Raw genomic sequence first — 19,346 nt, 5'->3', positions numbered from 1 at the left:
GGAGGTGAGGAAGGGGCAGATTATAGCACATGCATGTTCCGTCGGAGAAGAAATTTTCGGGCTACGAAGATGGACAGAAGTTATAAGCTTGAAACTGTTCCTCTCCGCCGTCCATCAAAGCTTTCCGTTACGCTGACGAGGGCAGCGAGTTGGCGTGAACGATGACGGTTGTCGTCATCGGCCTGCGGTAATGAGCGCGCTAACTAATGCGCTACCACGCGACATTCGTACTTGGGAATTTGTGCAAGGTCTTGAGCCCGACGCGGACTATGAGAGTGATGGTGTCTCAACATGTATTTGGGGGCCATCACATTCACTGCCATAGAGGGATAGCACGACGCTGTGTGCGTCGCGAATAAGTTGTTCTTGACAAGTTCTTCTCGAGAGGCTGCTGCTGTCGCCGTCAACAAGTTCAGTGTGAAATGAAGCACTGAAGTCTGCTGAATTGTTCGTGTCGTTGGAGCACACGAATACATGAGGTGCATGCAGGTTTTGTCAGGCTCCTAATTTTTTTCTAAATTTTCAATTTACCTGGAAGAAAACGCGAGAAGTACTCTTTCTGATAATGATGTATAGTATTTAATGGCGCAAGGGCCAGATAAGAACTATTTCTTTAAACAACTCATACTTCTTGGAAATGTTTCATCTCCACGAAATAGCCCCATACTTACACGAAGTGACAACCAAAGTGCTCTAACAGGCTAACTTGAATGCGGAGCTTGTAATTTGCCCTCGCTAAATGTCTAACTTATCTTGAAAATGAGTACTCGAGTGCTCTACAGGAGCCAATTCTTTGCAGCTTCTAAATGGCCTCTCACTGACCTCTCCAGTGGATGTCTTGTGATGAAGCCCGGTTACTCAGAATTTTCATTTTGGGAGTGATATTCGGGGCCAACTAACAAATAAGAAATCGCAGAAGTTAGCTACTTTGAAACAATTAATTAAAGTTTTATCAGTGCGCCGTTTCACTCTGTAAATGAGCCCCATAACGTAAAACTATTACAATCACCTGAAGTCATATTTGCGTAACCGCCAACGGAAGCATTGTGCGCTGACCCGGCACGTTATTTGAACCAACCAATAATATTACCGCTCTCCTCGTTTATAAAAGGTCACCTTCGTTTTATCTTACAGCCTATAACATTGCCAACTTTGACAGGCTTTTCTTATCTAATTGACTGACAAAAAGCGATGAGCATGCAGAAAGGGAGAGGGTTTCGGTGGGGTCGAGCGAGCGCAGTGAAAGTGAATAACAAGACGAGGAGGGTGGTGCCGGCGCCTGAGATTGGTCCGCTTCCCCTTGCTTAGCTTGTGGTGGCGGCTCAAAAATCGCAGCGGCGTGCAACGGAAGGTTAAAGGCTCAACCAGACGTACGCGTTCCAATGCGCTCGCACACGCCGCGCTGGCTCGACGTCGCGTCGCGCCCGGCGGAGGAAGAGGGCGCGCACCCAAACGATGCACGAGCTGCCGCGCGTAGCCGCGCGTCTCGTCGCGGCGGCGCAGTGTTGCTAGCTTGCCATGTTCAAGGCAGTCTAGCCTTCGCTTAACGGCCACGTTAAGCAATGTGTTACATATTGCAAGAAAACGCAATAAACGCAATTTAGCTTAAAATTTGTTTTTATATTTCAGAAACATATTTTACGACTCCTTGTGGGTCATTCAGCTCAACTGCGACTTAATATGAGTATTGTGAGCCCGGCGAAACCTGCAGCAGCATCGGCATAGCATCACTCGTGTGCTACGCGCCTCGCGTGTTGTACGGTGTGTCAGACCTCGAACTGCGCTGCAAGCTTTCGACCTTTGTGCTAACTGTTCAATCATGAGACCGTTGTCTAGAAAAAAGAAAGTGTTGCTTGTCATGAAAATGATGACGTTGCTGCTAATGCTGAAGAGGAGGCGACGTCGGTACCAGCGGCAACCGCGACGATGGTGGGTTCGGCCCGTGTTTGCAGCACGCAAGCAAGAAGGACTTTACTACACAGCAGTAAGTAACTTTGTTCTTTTTCCCTGTGAAGCAAACAAGCCAGGCAATTAGCTGCCGAATACACATGCACATGCTTGACACCGAAGTCGTTGCTACAATGTCGGTCGGAATGATGAAAAATGGGTCCGTGATAGGCTCAGCGCCATACAGTTGTGTAATCTGGTTTTTTAGAGGAAATTTGGACGAGTACTAAGTGTCAACAACGTAGCATTATTCAGTAATCTTTGCTGGCACTTCCGATAATCCGAAGGGGCTAAGGGGCATCGAGGACGGAACCCGGACTGGTCCGTAGGTTGCGGACTCGCCGAGCCCTAGTGGTGCTGGGGATATCAACTGTCCTCTCTCGCCGATTCTGGCACGCTCCAGACATCGTGAAAGGTCTTGTGTAGTGACTTTTCTCTTAAGTGCCGCACGAGAATGAAGGAGTTGTGAGACTTTAGAAATATGTCACCAAAACATTGTGGGACATACTTGTATGGCGTACTTAATGACATACTTGCTGCACAGACATGGGCACCAGCCTGGAAAACCTGTTCACAGCTAATTTTTTTTTTCCTTTGACAGATGCGCCGTATGCGTGAAGGCGACCACGCCTTCTTCTTCAAGTTTTACCGTATGACGCCTCAGATGTTTGATACATTGCTGACATTTGTTGTAACAGACCTAACTTGTCAGAACTTCATAAGAGAACCCTTGGAGCCAGCTGAACGGCTGGCAATAGCATTAAGGTACGTATGTATTCAGTTCTTTGTATGTAGTGCTTTCACTAGCGGGTAGTGCCTGTGTTGTGCTATCAATTAGCGTTCTACAAATGGAGACCTTGTGGGACTAGTTTCATACTTACTAATGGGCTGTTTGCTGCACAAAACTGGGCATATGAGGCAAAGAAACTTGGGTACAAGTCTTTCTGTGTTGTCTTCTCGTTTTCTTTTTTCAGTTATGCGTAGCATAGCATCTAATTTAATTCTCACAACTTTTCCTGTACTGAGCTTATAACACCTGCAAGCTATTATGACAAGCAGTGCTAGGTGAGGCCCGTCTAACTTCGGAATTTTTGCTCGAACTTGCTTGCCTTGGCATTATAAGTAAAAAAGAAAGGAGCCACCGGAACGGCATAGAATGTGGAAGGTTAAGATACATGTGTAAGAAGACATTAAAATGTGGTATCAATTTTTGAAGAAAAAATTACTCAACTAGCAGTACCATATTAGACTATACTAGGCACTTTTACAAGAGCACTTTTGTTCTTTGTTCACGAAAGAAAGTGGCACCTAAAGATTGTAATGGTAGCAGCACTTCAAAAAAGAAACATTCTTAATTATTGTGGTAATAAATGGAACTAAATATTCAAAAACATGTTTTGGGATTTTGTTTCTCTGTGTTACAGTTACCTGGCATCAGGCCAAGACATCTGTAATGTCGCACTTGCATATCGTGTTGGCATTGAAACTGCACGAATGTGCATACACGTCACATGTCGGTCCCTCTGGGCACGACCAAAGGATCACTATATGAAGGTAAGCGAATGCTTTCATAATGCGTCTGAGATGTGCTGCTTGTGTGCTTCACCAAAACATGGGCAGAATATTTTTAAGTTTCCCGGGATTTTTAAATGTCGCCTGGTGTAGATAACATAATTCTAGTGCTTGAGCTGGATTATTGAGAGGCGGACATTACTTGCATGAGAAGTCAAAATTGGCTATTCAACTTCTCAGTTAATTAATTTACGCCACATATGGCAATTTACTAATTGTCTCTGGTGAGTTTGGAAGGTGTGTACACGTTAAATTAATTTTCAGAATGAGACCAGTTTAGAGATATATGTCTCGTCAAACTCGCCGTAAGATTGCACTCTTCCACGCAAAAGTAACAAACTCCGATGTATTTCGTCCCACACTTTGGAAATAATTTCTCGAAACTGGTGTCATCCGAGTGATTAACTTTAAAAAGATATGTCTTAAAATCACCAGCACATTTCAGAAATTGCAATATGTGCCGTAAAGTTAGGAAGTTAACTTGCAAGTTTTTCTTAATAAGTTGAATATCTGTTTTCATGCTAGTAACGTCTGCCTCTTCGAATAATCCAGCCTAAGGACAAGAATTCTTCTATCTTTCACAGACGATATTTAAAAATTCTGGAACACTTAAAATGATCACCCCGTACACATACTCAGCTATGCACCGCAATGTGCGTTGCTACACATGACTACATTTCCGCGAAGCCCGTGCACATAGTCTCTAATTAAAAGCTTCGATCCGTAGTAAATTTTGCTGTCTACACTGTGATCCATTGAATTGGAAGCATTGCGCTTTACCAGAGCAGAAACTCCCCTTTGTCGTGAAACCCCTGCCCCGTAAACTTTTGTGGGTGACTGTTCTGTTTAGAAATCATGCAGATGTTGTTCGAGGGCTGCAAGTATGACCGTGAACCTTTTTCTAGACGACATTGGCTCCTGCAGCCTCATTGTCTGCCCCGTAGAATTTTTAATTGGCGACTATCCAGTGCGAAACCATATATCTTTATTATGTCAGTATTTATCTTCATTGCCTTTCCTCTCTTCATGGTGCTCACTGGCACAATTTGTTATTTTTGCTTTGTTGATAAAGAAACTGCGAATTGTGAATTCACTGCCCTTGCATCCACTGAGTGGCTTGTAAGAGTGAGTACGCCTGTCACCACCATGCTTTTTCATGAATGGTAACTTAGAAAAGTGCTCACATTATTTTTTTTGCCTTGGCCCCTGCACAAAAAATTTCTCGAAACTGTTTCTTCTGAATATGACTTGTAAGCAACTTTGCCGTATTCCCCTCAAATCATTCCCATGTATCATTCGAACTTTTGAGATCATATTTCAAAACAGCATCCCATATTTGCAGACATCACATCAGCTACTGTGTGGTGTAGTGGAGCACTGATGATTCTGTGCAACTCTTTTAGGTACCCAGCAGAGCTGAGTGGGAGAAGATAGCCCAGGGCTTTTCGATGCGATGGCAGTTCCCGAACTGCCTAGGTGCTGTGGACGGCAAACATGTTGCCATTGTTAGCCCTCCTAACTCTGGCAGCGTCTACTTCAACTACAAGGTGGCATTACCTTTGTTTACTTGCATTTGACCAGATGAGCACATTACTCAGTTCACCTGGTAATATTGGTATTTGCACGGGTGGAGAGGCACTTTCAAATACTCAGTGCCAAAGCAGAACAAATGACTCATAAATGTCATTTATTAAAAAGTAATGGTTCAGCAGAATCCTGTTAAGCTTTTGGCCTTATTTTCTATTTTATTCCCCGAATTTTATTATGTTTACATCATACCCATAGCGCCTCATGGCATTATAGCGGGGGGGGGGGGGGGGGGGCGAAGAGAACAAACATTACAAAGCATACAGGGTGGTAGCAAGCACGAACAGCAAGAACAAAAAAACAAATCGCATGCATATAACAGTGGACATCTACACAATCAATCAAGAAAGGTGAACATATTCTAGTGCATTATTAAAAATGTACAAAAGCTTGCTATATACCAATGGCAATGAACACAAATAAATCACAAGATATAATCTCATATATACAGTAGGGATCACGGGGAGCAGCATGACTGCTCGATGCCTCAGAATTATTTGACAGGTGCAAAAAAGACTTTAAAAAAGTGCGAAAAGATGTTAGCTGTGAGAGCTTAACAAGTTACTTCTCTAGAATTGATTCTTGGCATCAGGTGACTAAGGACGTTTAACAATTTCAAGTGCTTGTATTAGTGCTACTGCCAGAGACCATTTAACAACTGTGATTACTTTCAAGTCGCTCAATAAACTTTCTATTACTTTGTACATGCCATAAGCGTTTACTGTCATGCAGACAACAATCACAACGACAGGAGAATGGATGCACTTGGTGTGAGATGTTTTTACTTCCTCAGTCATACATTACGATGAAATTTTACACAAACTGTTCTACCGGGATTCTAGGCTTCACATTATGGGCAGCTGCTTTTGCACTTCAATGAGATATACCGATATTGCGCTTATTCAGAGTGGTGCAGCTGTCACAATTATTGCACTGGTATTGATTCTGTGCTTTGTGCTCATAATTGCAGGGCACATTCTCTGTGGTCCTAATGGCTGTGGTCGACAGTGACTGCAAGTACACCCTCATCGATGTGGGAGCCGAGGGTCGCCTCAGTGATGGTGGCACATTCAAAAACTCTGAGTTTGGACGTGCCCTCACTCAAGGAGACTTGGATATACCATCACTGAATTGGCTTCCTGGCTCTGCAACAAATGCACCATATGCCTTCGTAGGCGACGAGGCTTTTCAGCTGAGAGAGGATTTTCTTCGTCCTTATCCAGCCAGGCAGCTTGATGATGAAAGACGGGTCTTCAACTATAGGCTAAGCCGAGCAAGGTATGTGGCATTCAATCCCTCATGTCACTATTACATGTAGCAGGCAAAGTAAGCAACATACAAGACCGATTATCTTAGTTTGTGGAGACCACCCTTGCAGTTATTGCAGTAATCAATTCTAAAAATTATGGAAGGTTTTTTTGCATTCCACTGTATTCATTATAATTTTGCAGGATTTGAGAGACAGTAGAAAGATAACTGAAACTTGTGCTAGTTGGCATAATTTTATCATCCGCAATTGTCCTGAAGCAAGCAAACTTTACAGCCCTGCCGCTTCATGTCGCGGTCGAATGCCACCATGCACTCTGTGAAAATAGCTCGAGTCATCCATGACTTGTTGTTCGCCTTGTACTGCACAGGTAGGCTATGGGATCCATTGAAACAGCGCGGATTGGCACTTTTTCCAAGGACTAATGGCAGACGCTTGTCAGAGCCATCCATGTTTGTGCAAAGCAGCACGGTCACACATTTTTTGCTGTGTTCGCTGCCGTGACAGCGCTGCCCCTTGAAGTCGAGCGTCCTAGCCAGCAACATCTCGTAGAATAACCCGGTCTCATCGGCGTTGTCGATGTCTGCCAGCACGAAGTTGCTTAAGATGCCAGCCACGTTGCTCACCTTCCAAGCAGTTGCTCCCAAGCCGTAAGCGGAAGAATCGTAACTAAGTCCGAGTGGCTTTGTGACATCTTAGAAGGCTAATACTTCACTGTTGAGAATCATTTACTTAGTTGTTTCGAAGGCCTTCTTGCACTGTTGCATCCATTTAAACTTGTGATCTTATTGAAGAAGCTGATAAAGAGGGGCTACCACAGTTGCCAAATGCCGCAAAAACTTGCCATAGAAGTTTAGAAGACCCAAGTAAGCCCTCACTTTGATGTTGCTGGGCTCTGGGGCATCTCGTACTGCTTTTATCTTTTCAGCGGAGGGATCGATGCCCTCTTTCAAAACCTTGTAGCCTTGGCAGACTACTGAATCACGAAAAAACTTGCATTTTTCCTCTTTCAGCGTTATGTTGTGCTCGCTAAGTCTCTTGAGAACGCTTGTGGTAGTTGTGTAGAAATCTTCTGCGCTGTTACCGTTGATGATGATGTCGTCTATATAGCACCCGACATTGGGAATTCCTTGTAGAACTCTATCCATCATGGCCTGAAATATAGCTGGTGTGCTCGCAATTCCAAATGGAAGCCTTTGAATTTTGTACAAGCCTTGATGTATATTTATCGTGAGCAGTGGCTTAGAATCTTCACTAAGAGGCACTTGCTGGTACGCAGAAGACAAATCCAGCACACAACATACCTTACCACCGGCTAGCATCGAGTATAAATCCTCAGGAAGCGGGAGCGGGTAACAATCGGTCTTTAGCACTTGATTGATTGTTACTTTGTAGTCACTGCAAATTCTGATTCCGCCACCACGCTTCGAAACCAGTACAATGGGAGTCACCCACTTGCTGGTGGTACCTTTTCTTAAGACGCCTTGACTTTTAGCTTCCGAAGTTCTTCGCTGACTATTTCTTTAGTAGCCAAAGGCCTGGCCTGGCTTTGCAACACACAGGCGTACAGTTTGGTTCTGTGGATATTTTGGCTTATAAATTCGAAACTACTCCCGCCCGGTGTTGTGCGGAAAACTTCCAGAAATATTTCGCGCAGAGAATTGACACCAGCGTTTTCTGTGGCACCACTGACGGTTTTCCAATCAAGTTGCAACTTTTCTAGCCAATCCTGGCCTAGAAGTGTAGGCATAGCCTTACCCTGGTCCTCTGCTATATGCAATGGAAGCTCAGTTATGCAGCCATTATGCTCAACGGTTACGGTCGCCTTTCCTTGCAGCTTTACAGGCTCACCTGTATACGTTTTCAAAACTGACCTTGGCTTGCATTCAGTCCGCGGAAACCATTCTCTGAAAACACTTTCAGGCATCAACGCGACAGCTGCACCCGTATCCAAAAGCATAGAAACTGGCTTCCCTTCAATCTGCACGGAAACTTTGTAGCCTCGCTTTCCATCTCACGCGCATAGTAACACGTGAAATGTCTCGGAATCATCCACTTCTTCGTCTGTCGCTTCAGCATAGTTGACTGGACGACTTTTTCGCTCTCGGCGGATCGTTTGCAGGTGCCCAGTCTTTGCACATGAACGGCACTTCGCGTTGCGGTACCAGCACCTGTCTGAATTGTGCCCTTTCCCGCAGCTTTAACAAACGGTCTGCTTGTGCCCCCTTCTTTTTTTACGCCCCAACGGCCTGGCTTTCGTTTCCGCTTTCCCTCGTTTACCACCCTTATGTCAGTCGAGCGTTCAGCCTGGCAATGCAGCTCCTTTGTTTGCCTTGCAGCAAGTTCTTTTTCGAGCGCAATCTTTCATGCCATTTCAAAGGTTAAACGTTCTGTTGCGAACAATATCCTTCGAGTCTCTTGGTCGCGTAATCCTACCACTAGTCGATCCCTCAAGGCATCATTCAGAAACGCCTTGAACTCTCAATTACGCTCTAGACGTTTAAGCTCCGTCATGAAGTCTTCGAAGCATTCTCCTTCCTGCTGCGTGTGCTTGTTGAACTTGCAATGCTAGACTATTACTGAATACTCTGGGCTGAAGTGTTGTTCTAGTACAATATTTCCGAGAAGGTCTTGTCATTAGGGCTGTCACGAACTAAAATTTTCTTCAGCTCTCTCTGCACTGTGCTGCCTATTACGCTCAAGAACAACCTCAACTTCTTTGTCTCCTGAACCTCGTTAAGTGCCACAAAATTTTCATACCTCTCGAAATACGACTTGATATCCTCGCTTCTTGGGTTAAACTCTGGCATGCTTCCGAAACGTTGCGAAGCTACAGGGATTGCCATTTTTAAATGTTTGCCTTCGGATGGTGGCCCAGCCGTCCGTTGCGCCGCAACAGCTGCGCCGGTGCTTGGTTCAGAATCCTAGCATCATCCCATCTTTGTGGCCAAGGAAAGACCACGACGCAGGAAGCCAGGGCAGGAACGAATGTGCTTTATTCGAGAGCACCTCTGCTTCTATAGCATTGACAGTCCTACGTCATAGGCATGTGCTGAACTGATAACTGATACCACAATGGTGAAACTACAATCACGGCATTTCTTCACGTGAATCAGTTCTCTTTTGCCAATAACAATTGTTTCGGTTTCGATTTTGACCGTTAAAATTTCGGTGAAGCGGAAAGTTCCCCAAAAATGACTCATTGTGCAGAGAAACTTAGGGCATTCATTTCTATGAAATACTGACGGAGAATTAAGAATTATTCGTTGTAGCGGTATTCGTTGTGGCGGGATTCAACTGTATTTGTATTCTTTAAAATTGGCATTCAAGGTGTTTCAATTTTCCCCCAGGCGCTGTGCAGAGAACGCATTTGGGATAACGGCGGCCAGATGGAGAATTCTGCTACGTACCATCCACTTGAAACCGAAGAATGTGGACTTCGTTATCAAGGCTGCTTGTATTCTGCACAATTTTCTCACTGTCCACAACCCACAGTCACACAAGTTCACCGATACAGAGGACAGCTTTGGTAACCTCGTCGCAGGACAGTGGCGACAAGGTGTCCAACAAGCATCGGGAAACAACTCGGAACCCCACTTCTTCCCGATAAAGGCAACACATTGCAGGAACTACCTTGGTAATGCGGCAACCAGCAGGAACCTTTTCGCAGCATACTTTTGTAGCAGTGCTGGGGAGGTTCCTTGGCAATGGAATCTCCCTGGGGTGTCCAAAGAAGCAGTTGTCAAGCGGCTACGGGAGCAGACACATCTAACAATTCAGTAATGGTGAGCTATGAAAGTATCAAGGCTAAAGCCTCATGTCACAGTTTATGGGTTCACAGTAAAGAAATCTATTCGTTACATTTACATCACACCTGCAGGCTCTGTTGTGTTAAGCTTTAAAAAAAAAGCTAGTGCCCCTTCACTTGTCTTGTCACGTAACAACAATGCTTCTGTGTTACGTACACCTCCTTTAACGCTGGGTACCTAGTACTTCCAGGTCATGAACAACATGTGCATTATCAATGTAACATTGCAATCTTGATGGGAATATGTAAGCAGGATAGGCTGATTGTCTGGGGATAACATTTGCCACAAAGGTTGTACATATCTTTAGAGTGACAGAAATAACTCTGGAATCTATTACAAAGATTAGAACAGAAATTAAACATTTGTAGGGATCCACTTGGACATGGTGATGTGCAAGTAATTCTGAAAAGCATATTTTATCCTCTAAGCAAATGGTATGGTGATAAACATGAGCAGGTGTATGCATATCTCCAGTACACTGCTAAGAATGTATAACTGATGTCCAATCATTTCCCTACTACAGTCTCCTCACGTCCTCTTGCCTTTGTGCTGAAAATTGCTGCCACATTGCATCATTGCTAAATGAGAATCATCATCATCATCAGCCATTTTTTATGTCCACTACAGGACGAACCCCTCTCTCGGCATCCTTAATTACTCCTGTCTTGTGCTAGCTGATTTCAGGCTTTGTATTCACATTTCCTAACATCATCACACCCCTAATTTTCTGTCATCCTTGACTGTGTTCCCCTTGGCACACACTCTGTAACTTTCATAGACTGCTGGCTGTATGTTCTACACATTGCATAGCCTGCCTAGCTCCAATTCTTCCTTTAATGTCAACTCGTATAGCGACCCCACCGCCTGCCTTCCTCTTAACATTAGACCTAACTTTTCGTTCCATCGTTCGTTGTACGGTCCTTCACATCAACTCACGCTGGTTTATGAACCTCCAAGTTTGTATCCCTTGTATTAGGTACCACTAGTATTCAATATTTTCACACTTTTGTTTCAGTGGTAGCAGTAACCTGGCAGTCATGATTTGGTAATGCCTGCCATATGGGCCTTAACGCATTTTTATTCTTCTGTAACTTTTCATGATCAGATTCTTCAGGTATTCATGCAAACATTCTAGAAGCTCACTGCCAATCATGAAATGGAAATGACTTATTCTCTCGGCTGCAAAATGCAAAACTGGTGCACTATGCACTGGGTGGCCATTAAGGAACCCCAGGTGCTCTAAATTAACCTGGAGCCTAGGCATAGCATAGCTAATTCGTTTTGAGAGAGCTATGCTTAAATTCAATAAGCGCTCGCACCTGACATCAAAGCTCCTGCTTTCAGTGGCCTTTCATTTTGCATTAACTCTAGATGGCTGGACAAGGTATACTTATTTTAGAACCTGTGATCAAATATGGTGAATTATTTGTTTTGTTACTTGTATGCAGGAAAACCAGTATATACATGCAGAAACATTGCTTATTGTCCTTCAAAACAATTGCATCCCACGATACTTCACTTTTAAGAATGTTTATATAGATATCCCACACTTTGGGCTGTGTCTGTACAACATATCCGCTTCACAGTGAGAGGAAGATTTAACTGAGGAAAATCAGCGAATGTAGCCTGAAGCAAGTCCGCTAGCCTGCTATCTGTTAAGGGGGAACGAGATGTGTGCACGCCAGCAAATGCATTGAAAACTTCTGATAAAATACTACTTGCTCTTAGAATGGCTGTCAATGCTTAAATGTAATTGTAGCGTTGTAGAAACATTGGTTAATCCTTCTTTCATAGGAATCACTCATAACATGAAAGTGAAACATGTCTTACGACATTTGCCCATGAACTTCACTGCCTTTCTGCTGCACTTAACAGCATTGTTAATTGGCGCCATTCAAGGCGAAGCAGTATACGGCAATCGAACGTTAAAGGGAATCCATGCGACGAAACTGCGTTGTTACCACAGACAGTATGAGCACAATGCTGAGAGAATATCAAAATAGTGCCATCTCCTGGGGGGCTAGAAAACAAGCCTTGTCTTTTCAAGACATTTCTGTGATGATCGTACATGCTAGAATTCTTGGTGAAGACCAGTAAAACATTTTTCATGTTAAGAAAAGTGCAACAGACCCTTCATCACTCCGAATATTTCTTTATTAGTTGCAGCAACTCGATCTGAAAGTCGAGTTGCCGTTCCTCTGGCACTTTCTTCAAGAATTTTCCTATATTCATAGCCATATGATAGTATTCATCCTCTAAAGGGCAAGCCTTAAGGGTCTTGGACAGTTCGCCCATTTCAGTCACAAGGGCGTCCTCACTGGGCCTTCTCTTCTTGTTTTTTTGCAGTCTTTGGCTAGCGGCTCCCTGGTGACTTGGGGCAGCCGCTCCTTGTGCCGTAGACGTCGAGGCTGGGGATGATGTTGAGGCTGGCGCTGGGGATGATGCTGAGGCTGGCGCTGGGGATGATGCTGAGGCTGGCGCTGGGGATGACGTCGAGGCTGACGAGACCTGGGACGCTGATACCAGGCCTGACAGATCAGAAAAATCTGATTGTTCATCCAAATCCTGGTCTTCAAATTGGGCAATGCCCATTAAAAGCCTTTCTGCACTACTGTGCTGCTGGTTCCCCCCTAGTGGCTCACTTGTGTCCAGCTGCTGGCTCGCCTCCTCTCTCGGGCTTGCAGGCACTACATAATTGCCTGAAGTGCTGCACATAAGAAAAAGTGCATGTTTTCTATGTTGTGACGTTTTGTAACATTGCAATAAAACAAAGTGAAACCATTTCAGTGTTTTTCTTGCTCTTCATTATTGTTATAGCCTCACACACTGTAAAACTGTTATGAACAATACTAGCACTTTCATAATGTTAAAGTTGTCATTCACTAATGTGATCCGTATTACCATGCATTGTGCAAAAGAGAAATGCAAAAGAAAAATATAAGTAAAGGTGCATCAAAATATTTTCGTGCATGTCAGTGTATCTGTAAAAGAAAATATATATTCCTTGTAAAGTGTCTAATCGCAGTAAAAATGCCATACTAGAAGTAACTTATATATATGTCAGCAATTTGGCAAGCATACATGAAACATAGCCATGCACATCATATTCATGATTTAAGGTAATTACTATGATCGAAGCGGCACCACATGCTATAACATGGAGATGTGAAAACCCTTACCATTAGTTGTTCACAAGTGAAATTGCACTGTGATAACTCCGAAAACTATACAATTCACAGCCTAGGCATGTGGTATTTACAATGAAGGCCACCTGTATATTACAGCTTGCTTGCATAAACGTTGAATTGCCAATTTTCCCCCTCATTTTGTTTACTTCGGTGAGCAGGCGTGGGTATCAGCATAGCCAAAAAATACGGATGTAGTAACACCGAGCACAAGCCCCTCCCCACCACTCCCCTACCCTGATTAATTGCCGGACCCTGTTCCCCTCGTAATTCCTGGCTGCACCACTGGTGCATACCCAAGCACAGGATGGCCCCCTTCCTTTGTACGCGCCTCCAACGCAAAAACCACTTATTGCACACTGAAATTTGTTACATTTAAATGCCCATTACCATCGTTCATGGCAGTAGGCTTAGCCAAGTATATCTCAAAATTATTAGCCGGTAAAAGGCTTACTATCTCGCTCTACGATGAGGTTAATTGCCCATTCGGAAGAAACAAGCACCACATCTCACTGACATAGATGTAATCAAGGTGGGTTTCCTTTGGCCAGCAAAATGTTCGCAACAACAATAATGTCAAGCTTACGGTCTCGTCACCATGGTGTCTTTTAAAAACAGCAACAGTTCAAAATAGGGCCATGCTGTGTCGACCGACTCGACATCGTCGGCGCCGGCGCCGCTCCTTTGTGTTTTTATGCGGCCGTTGAAGATGCGGCGAAACTTATCACGGAGAGACTTCCATCTCTTCTGCACCAACTCCAGTCCCACTGCGCAGAGAAATGAAAGACTTCTTAGTAAACGATTATTCACGTGGAAGCTGCAAAATCTCGTGCTTACCTTGGATGTTGATATCTGGCAGGACGGCGGCCGTCACTTCATTCCACAGTGCCGCTTTGAGGTTGCGGTCCTTATGTTGCTTATGAGAGGCCATCCACAGTGGTTGGCGACATTGCACTTCGGCTATTAACGTTTCATTATTAATACAGCCATCACGGCTGAAAATTTCCGTACCTGCCATGAAGACCGATCTCAACACGCACAGCCAACAAGGAGGTACTGAAGGAGCTTGCCCGGGCTTGCCTGAACGTCGCGCGAAGAGTCGTTCGGAAGTGACGTTGGCTCGCCGTGGTCATGTGAGGTGCGTCATGCTACTGACGCGAGCGGCAGCTTCCGGCGCGGGCGCAAAAATTCTAGCGGTTGTAGGTCTCCACGCCGCCGCGCGCCTACACGCGAAACAGCCTCCGCGCCTGACGCCGTACGCGCCCAGGCGTGGTGCGGCGCGTGCGAGCGCATTGGAACGCGTACGTCTGGTTGAGCCTTAAAAAGTGGATGTCCAGCGAATCTGTTGAAAACCACCACTACAACTGTTGAGGAGGGTATGCAATGCTTTATTGCTCAATTCCTCCTCCGGCGTACTATTCACCTACTGGAGAATATGGTCGGGCAGTATACCCCTGTGCTGAAATTCCACGACAATACGGCCAGCGGCAGCATGCCGCCGTTCGTCGTATTGCCGTTTCTTTTCCCTTTGTCGCTTCTCGTACTCACGCTGCTCCTCGGGAGTCCTAAGTATGCGTTACCTACCTATGGCGATGCTGCAGCACAATCACATCAGTTGCTAGGCTGGTTCTTTTATATATGAATGGCTAGTGATGTGACCCCTCACATCGCAAGCTGCCGTCGCCGCGGCAGCTTACGCTACCGTAATCTTTACCTGGAAACGTATGCTAAGAGTGCTACGTGCTTCGCATTGTCAGCAGGAGCGCCTTATCATCAATTGTGCGGTTTGGTGCTTGTTTTCTGCTGGTTCTTTATTGAAACGAATGCTGTTCTGTATGCTGAACGCGTGATTCCAAAGAATGTACGCACTTTTCGCTTCAGTTGCTAAAGGTTTTTTTTTTTTCCGGAGGACGACGCCGCGAAAAATCCCGATTAACTAGAGCCTAACAGCTTCGTTGTAAAAATGTCGCTAAAACGATTCCTCAGAGAAGAATAGTTAGCAGAGTGACGTCGTATACGTGTCGAAAGGGCTCGACAACCTTATAACGGCAACGTAAAAAAAATAATATACGCACATAACTGCGTTCTCTCCAGCAGCTCCGAGCAGCCAGTGTCAGAGTGATTGGCAGACAGACGGCTTCTATTCCTTTCGCAACGGGGCAGTCTGCGGCTATTCCTCAGTATTGTGCTGCATATTAATACATCGTTAATTCATGCAAGTCACCTTGACGCGATGAGTTATTGCGGTGTTGTGATGTCGCAGGCAGAAAAGTGAAGTGGGCGCTGCCCGAAAATTTTGGCAAAAGTTGGATACCGGCCATAAAGAAAGGTGTCGAATCAGAAAGAAACATTTTGTTTTGTTCGGTCGGATCATGCATAATCATTGTGAGCACGTCATCTTAGATGGGTAGCTTGCGCGGATTTGGTGCCATCGTGTGACAGACAGGCGCGCGGCGGAGGTAGCCCGAAAATTTTTAGACCAATCGTGGAGGGCTGATTACACAAATGAAATAAAAACAGTTTGGAATCGATTTACGCTGTAGCGCCCATTGACGCTTAAATAATTAATTCTAAAAATACATCACTGTGTTCAACAACAACAAAAATGTAAAAGAGGAGCTTTCTCCTTCTATTCCAAGAAAAATAAAGCGACATCTTTTGTGCGCAATGACACGACACGTACCACGTATATAAAGGTTACTACTGTAACATAGTCACGTTCTCATTCCCTCCCCCCCCCCCCACCCCCTACGGAGCACTTCCATCAAATCATCCTTATTCCGATTTTATAACCCTGTTATGGAGAATGAACAACGTTTTTCATCACAGTGGTAGCACTTACGTGCCCTTCCAACTTTAGACGTGTACCTCCCTGCACGCTGAACCAAAAGAAAGAAATAAATAATAGCTTTAAATAACGTTTCCTATGGCAATGTCGAAATGTCTTCTAAATAACACTGCAACAAAGAATGCACGTACCGGATTGGTTCTGCGGAGCCATGAGCTGACGTCATTGTAGTAGTCGGGTCAGCTAACGTTTTTGTTATTGGAACATATTCAGTGAAGAAGAAATCGTACGGTAGATGTACAAGATGGGGCGTTATGTTCGACTAGATTATTTCAGCTTGTTTTTCAGCGCTTACGATATACACATACATGACAGCCAGAACTCGCAAGAAATATATTCCTTTATTTTACTGATACTGCACAGTTCTATGTATAACAGCTCAAGGACCCCTTGCTGCAACTGCGACAATACTCGCAGACTGGCTTACTGCCTGCTGGTGCTTGAAAGCTCAAGAGAACACGAGTTCTAGCTAATATAAGCTCACGAGAGAAGGGGATGAAGCTAATACTATGGAAATATTGGAAAGTGGAATTTTCGCAAACACATTGAAGGGCAGCTCACCTGGCTTTTCCAACATCTGAGAGATGTGGCGTTAGTGTAAATATACAAATACCACGCAAAAGGGAGAAGCAAGCTGACAATTGCTATCTACAAAGGGCACCACACCCGCCCGCTTGAAAAGTAGGAAACTTTTCTGTTGCTCAATGCGTGTTACGTAAAATTGTTTTTCCAAGCATGAGAGAAGGCCGCCAATACAGGCAAGATTGCCGTGCGGCTGGCCGCTCGAGGCGCTTTGCGTGTACTCGCGGGCTTTTATCACGCTCGGAAAAACACTTTTATGTAGCTCGTATTGAGCAACAGAAAGGTGTACCGGGAGTTCTTTATGTGGCTCTACAAGTTTCTCATTGACACGTACTTTTCTTTGAATGAATATATTTGAGAAATTGATAAATTAATTCAGACTAATTATGTAAACAGGCGGAATGGGAAAACACCCTGAGTATCTCCATGCGAAGGCAAACAAAATTAGCTCGGTTTTGTCCAGCTACGTGGCATTTGAATATTTTAACTCTTGGTGCACGACAGTAGGGATACCCTGTATAACCCAGGCCCTAATCTTTTGGAAATAGAAATTGAACGAAGGTCGTGTGAGGCCAAGTTCTTCGAGCTTACAAAGCACTGCAAAGCGATGACATGCCGAAAGCGAGGATCGCAAAAGCGTGTGCTCAAGGTTTTCACTGCAGAACCCACAAGAGGGACCCGAAGGACCTTGCCGGTGCTGGCGATGCGATGTATGTGCCGCATTACCGAACCCGATGCAAGCACCTTCAACTCTAGCGTTCTTGCGTGGCAATGTCCAGAAATTACCGTTTACGGGTGTGAGGCGTTGCGGGTGGCGGCATATAAGTAACCGAGCATCACGGAATTTGCACACGTACGGTATTGTCAGAGAAGTCAAGGTTCCTGCTGTTACGTTTCGCCTACGACGCGCGGTATAGCCGGCGCGGATGCAACGGACGCCGGGGTTTCGTTCAAAGCGGCGGACATTTTGGCCCGTTCGACGCCGCCGCAACGCCTCCCCGCCAAGCGCGTCCAGGCGTGTTTCAATGCCACGTGTCTTCGTGTGTGTGTGTGTGGGTGTGTGCATGTTGGTGCCCACGCTTGTCAAGGCGCGGCAGCCGGGGAGACGAGCTCCCCAAGTGTGAAGCGAGGAGGTCTGACCGGCGCCGGCCCGGCGGATGCGTCACCTTCTAGTCTCGACGTGCCCGAGCGCCGCCGTCACGTGGTCTCATCCAGAGACGTTCCTTCTTCCCCTCGACTCCGAGAGTATAAGAGCAGCTGCTCCCGGACGCCGAGAGAGGCTCCGATTTTTTCCGTTGAGTTACGTGCTCTCCCGTCTCTCCACTTCGGTCGACCTGACCGCCCGCTATTTTGCGATGCTAGAATAAACAAGTTGTTCTGTTACCAGTCGACTCATGCTTTGCCGGGACCTTCGGATGCTTCCAGTTGTGCCCCAGGCCGCCAGGCCAACGCTACCCTTGGGGCTTGCTACCCATTTGCAACAACGGGCGTCAGCGCTGAGATTGCAACAACTCGTGCCAGCGGCGCGATTCCAACACTGCTGAAATCGCAGGAGCATTATTAGCTGCTTCTTTTTCCGAATACGGACCCCAGCGGCTGTGGCTCCGGCTGCGGCACCGGCTGTGGCATCGGCTGTGGCATCGGCTGTGGCATCGGTCGTGGCTCCGATGACATCAAAGGATACAGCGCACCGCGGTAGAGTCCACAGCGCCAACTCCCGATAAATTGTCCGAAGAAGACCAGCAAGTGGTTGTGATGCTTCGATCCCTCATAAATACCCTTCGTGTACTTTTCAGCACGTTGCATACTCCGTCAGCGCGAAGTGCAGTGCAAGTACTGGATGCTCTTAATCCAGTGCTTGCAACTATCGAGTAAGCCCCATAGCTCAGCCGCAGTCTCCTATTCGCGCAACGACCACTGGCCCTTTGGTCGTCCCAGATGGGATCAACGCAGATCACCACCTATGGAACTCCACTTTGGTGCCACGGTGCTTCACTGCACACAGTTATCACTTCCTTTTTATTTTATTCTTTCTAATCCCCTTTTCCCTACCCCCCCATTGTCGGGTGGCAAACCGGACGCTCTTCTGGTTGACCTCCCTGCCTTTCCTCTATTTGTCTCTCTCTCTCTCTCTCTACCCCAGCGGGATGCGATGGTATCCACAGAAACGTACATTATAGTACTCTTCCCTGATATCTGGTAACATGGACCACTTCGAATGCATCACGTGCGAACTGAGCCAGCGTTGGCGCAAGACAACCTGCTGAGACCCCTGCTGAAATCCATGTTGGAAAATGTATTCATGCAGTGCCAAAATATAACGCTCTTGTCGATGTGCAGAAATCATTTCGTGCTTGTCAAAAAGGTTTCTCTTTCTCTCTCTCTCTCTCTCTCTCTTCGGTATTGGTATGAAATTGACCAATTGCCCCAATGTAACGTTCTGTATGCCATTCCAATAATTCAGTATGACCTTCGTGTAATTATTATATAATTCTTACGGATTTTCACAATAATCAATTATTGGAGTGCACATGGATGGTTTCAGCAAG

The 19,346-nt window shown here is 45.5% G+C and overlaps 1 protein-coding gene and 1 long non-coding RNA gene across 2 annotated transcripts; both read left to right on the top strand.

Annotated features, from left to right (window-relative positions):
* Positions 1 to 1,701: 1,701 nt before the first annotated feature.
* On the top strand, positions 1,702 to 3,468 carry LOC140217359 (uncharacterized). Its single transcript, XR_011893888.1, has 3 exons — positions 1,702 to 1,984; positions 2,549 to 2,712; positions 3,372 to 3,468. It is a non-coding gene; the product is annotated as an uncharacterized lncRNA (long non-coding RNA).
* Positions 3,469 to 3,488: 20 nt separating this feature from the next.
* LOC140217358 (uncharacterized) lies at positions 3,489 to 12,963 on the top strand. The gene is made up of 5 exons (XM_072287899.1): positions 3,489 to 3,501; positions 4,923 to 5,066; positions 6,077 to 6,384; positions 9,724 to 10,158; positions 12,529 to 12,963. The coding sequence occupies exons 1-4, from the start codon at positions 3,496 to 3,498 to the stop codon at positions 10,154 to 10,156; spliced, it is 891 nt and encodes a 296-aa protein (XP_072144000.1). The 5' UTR covers positions 3,489 to 3,495; the 3' UTR covers positions 10,157 to 10,158; positions 12,529 to 12,963.
* The last annotated feature ends 6,383 nt before the right edge of the window (positions 12,964 to 19,346 follow it).

This window comes from Dermacentor andersoni, chromosome 4 (assembly GCF_023375885.2).
Source record: "Dermacentor andersoni chromosome 4, qqDerAnde1_hic_scaffold, whole genome shotgun sequence".
In the NCBI taxonomy this organism is placed as follows: domain Eukaryota; kingdom Metazoa; phylum Arthropoda; class Arachnida; order Ixodida; family Ixodidae; genus Dermacentor; species Dermacentor andersoni.
The sequence above is the reverse complement of the archived record's forward strand: the minus strand, read 5'-3'. Positions and strand labels throughout refer to the sequence as shown.

Bases quoted from the DNA above. Each gene is read 5' to 3' on its own strand.
- LOC140217358 (XM_072287899.1), top strand. The intron at 5,067-6,076 runs GTGGCATTACCT...TCATAATTGCAG, and splicing joins GCGTCTACTTCAACTACAAG to GGCACATTCTCTGTGGTCCT. The intron at 6,385-9,723 runs GTATGTGGCATT...ATTTTCCCCCAG, and splicing joins TATAGGCTAAGCCGAGCAAG to GCGCTGTGCAGAGAACGCAT.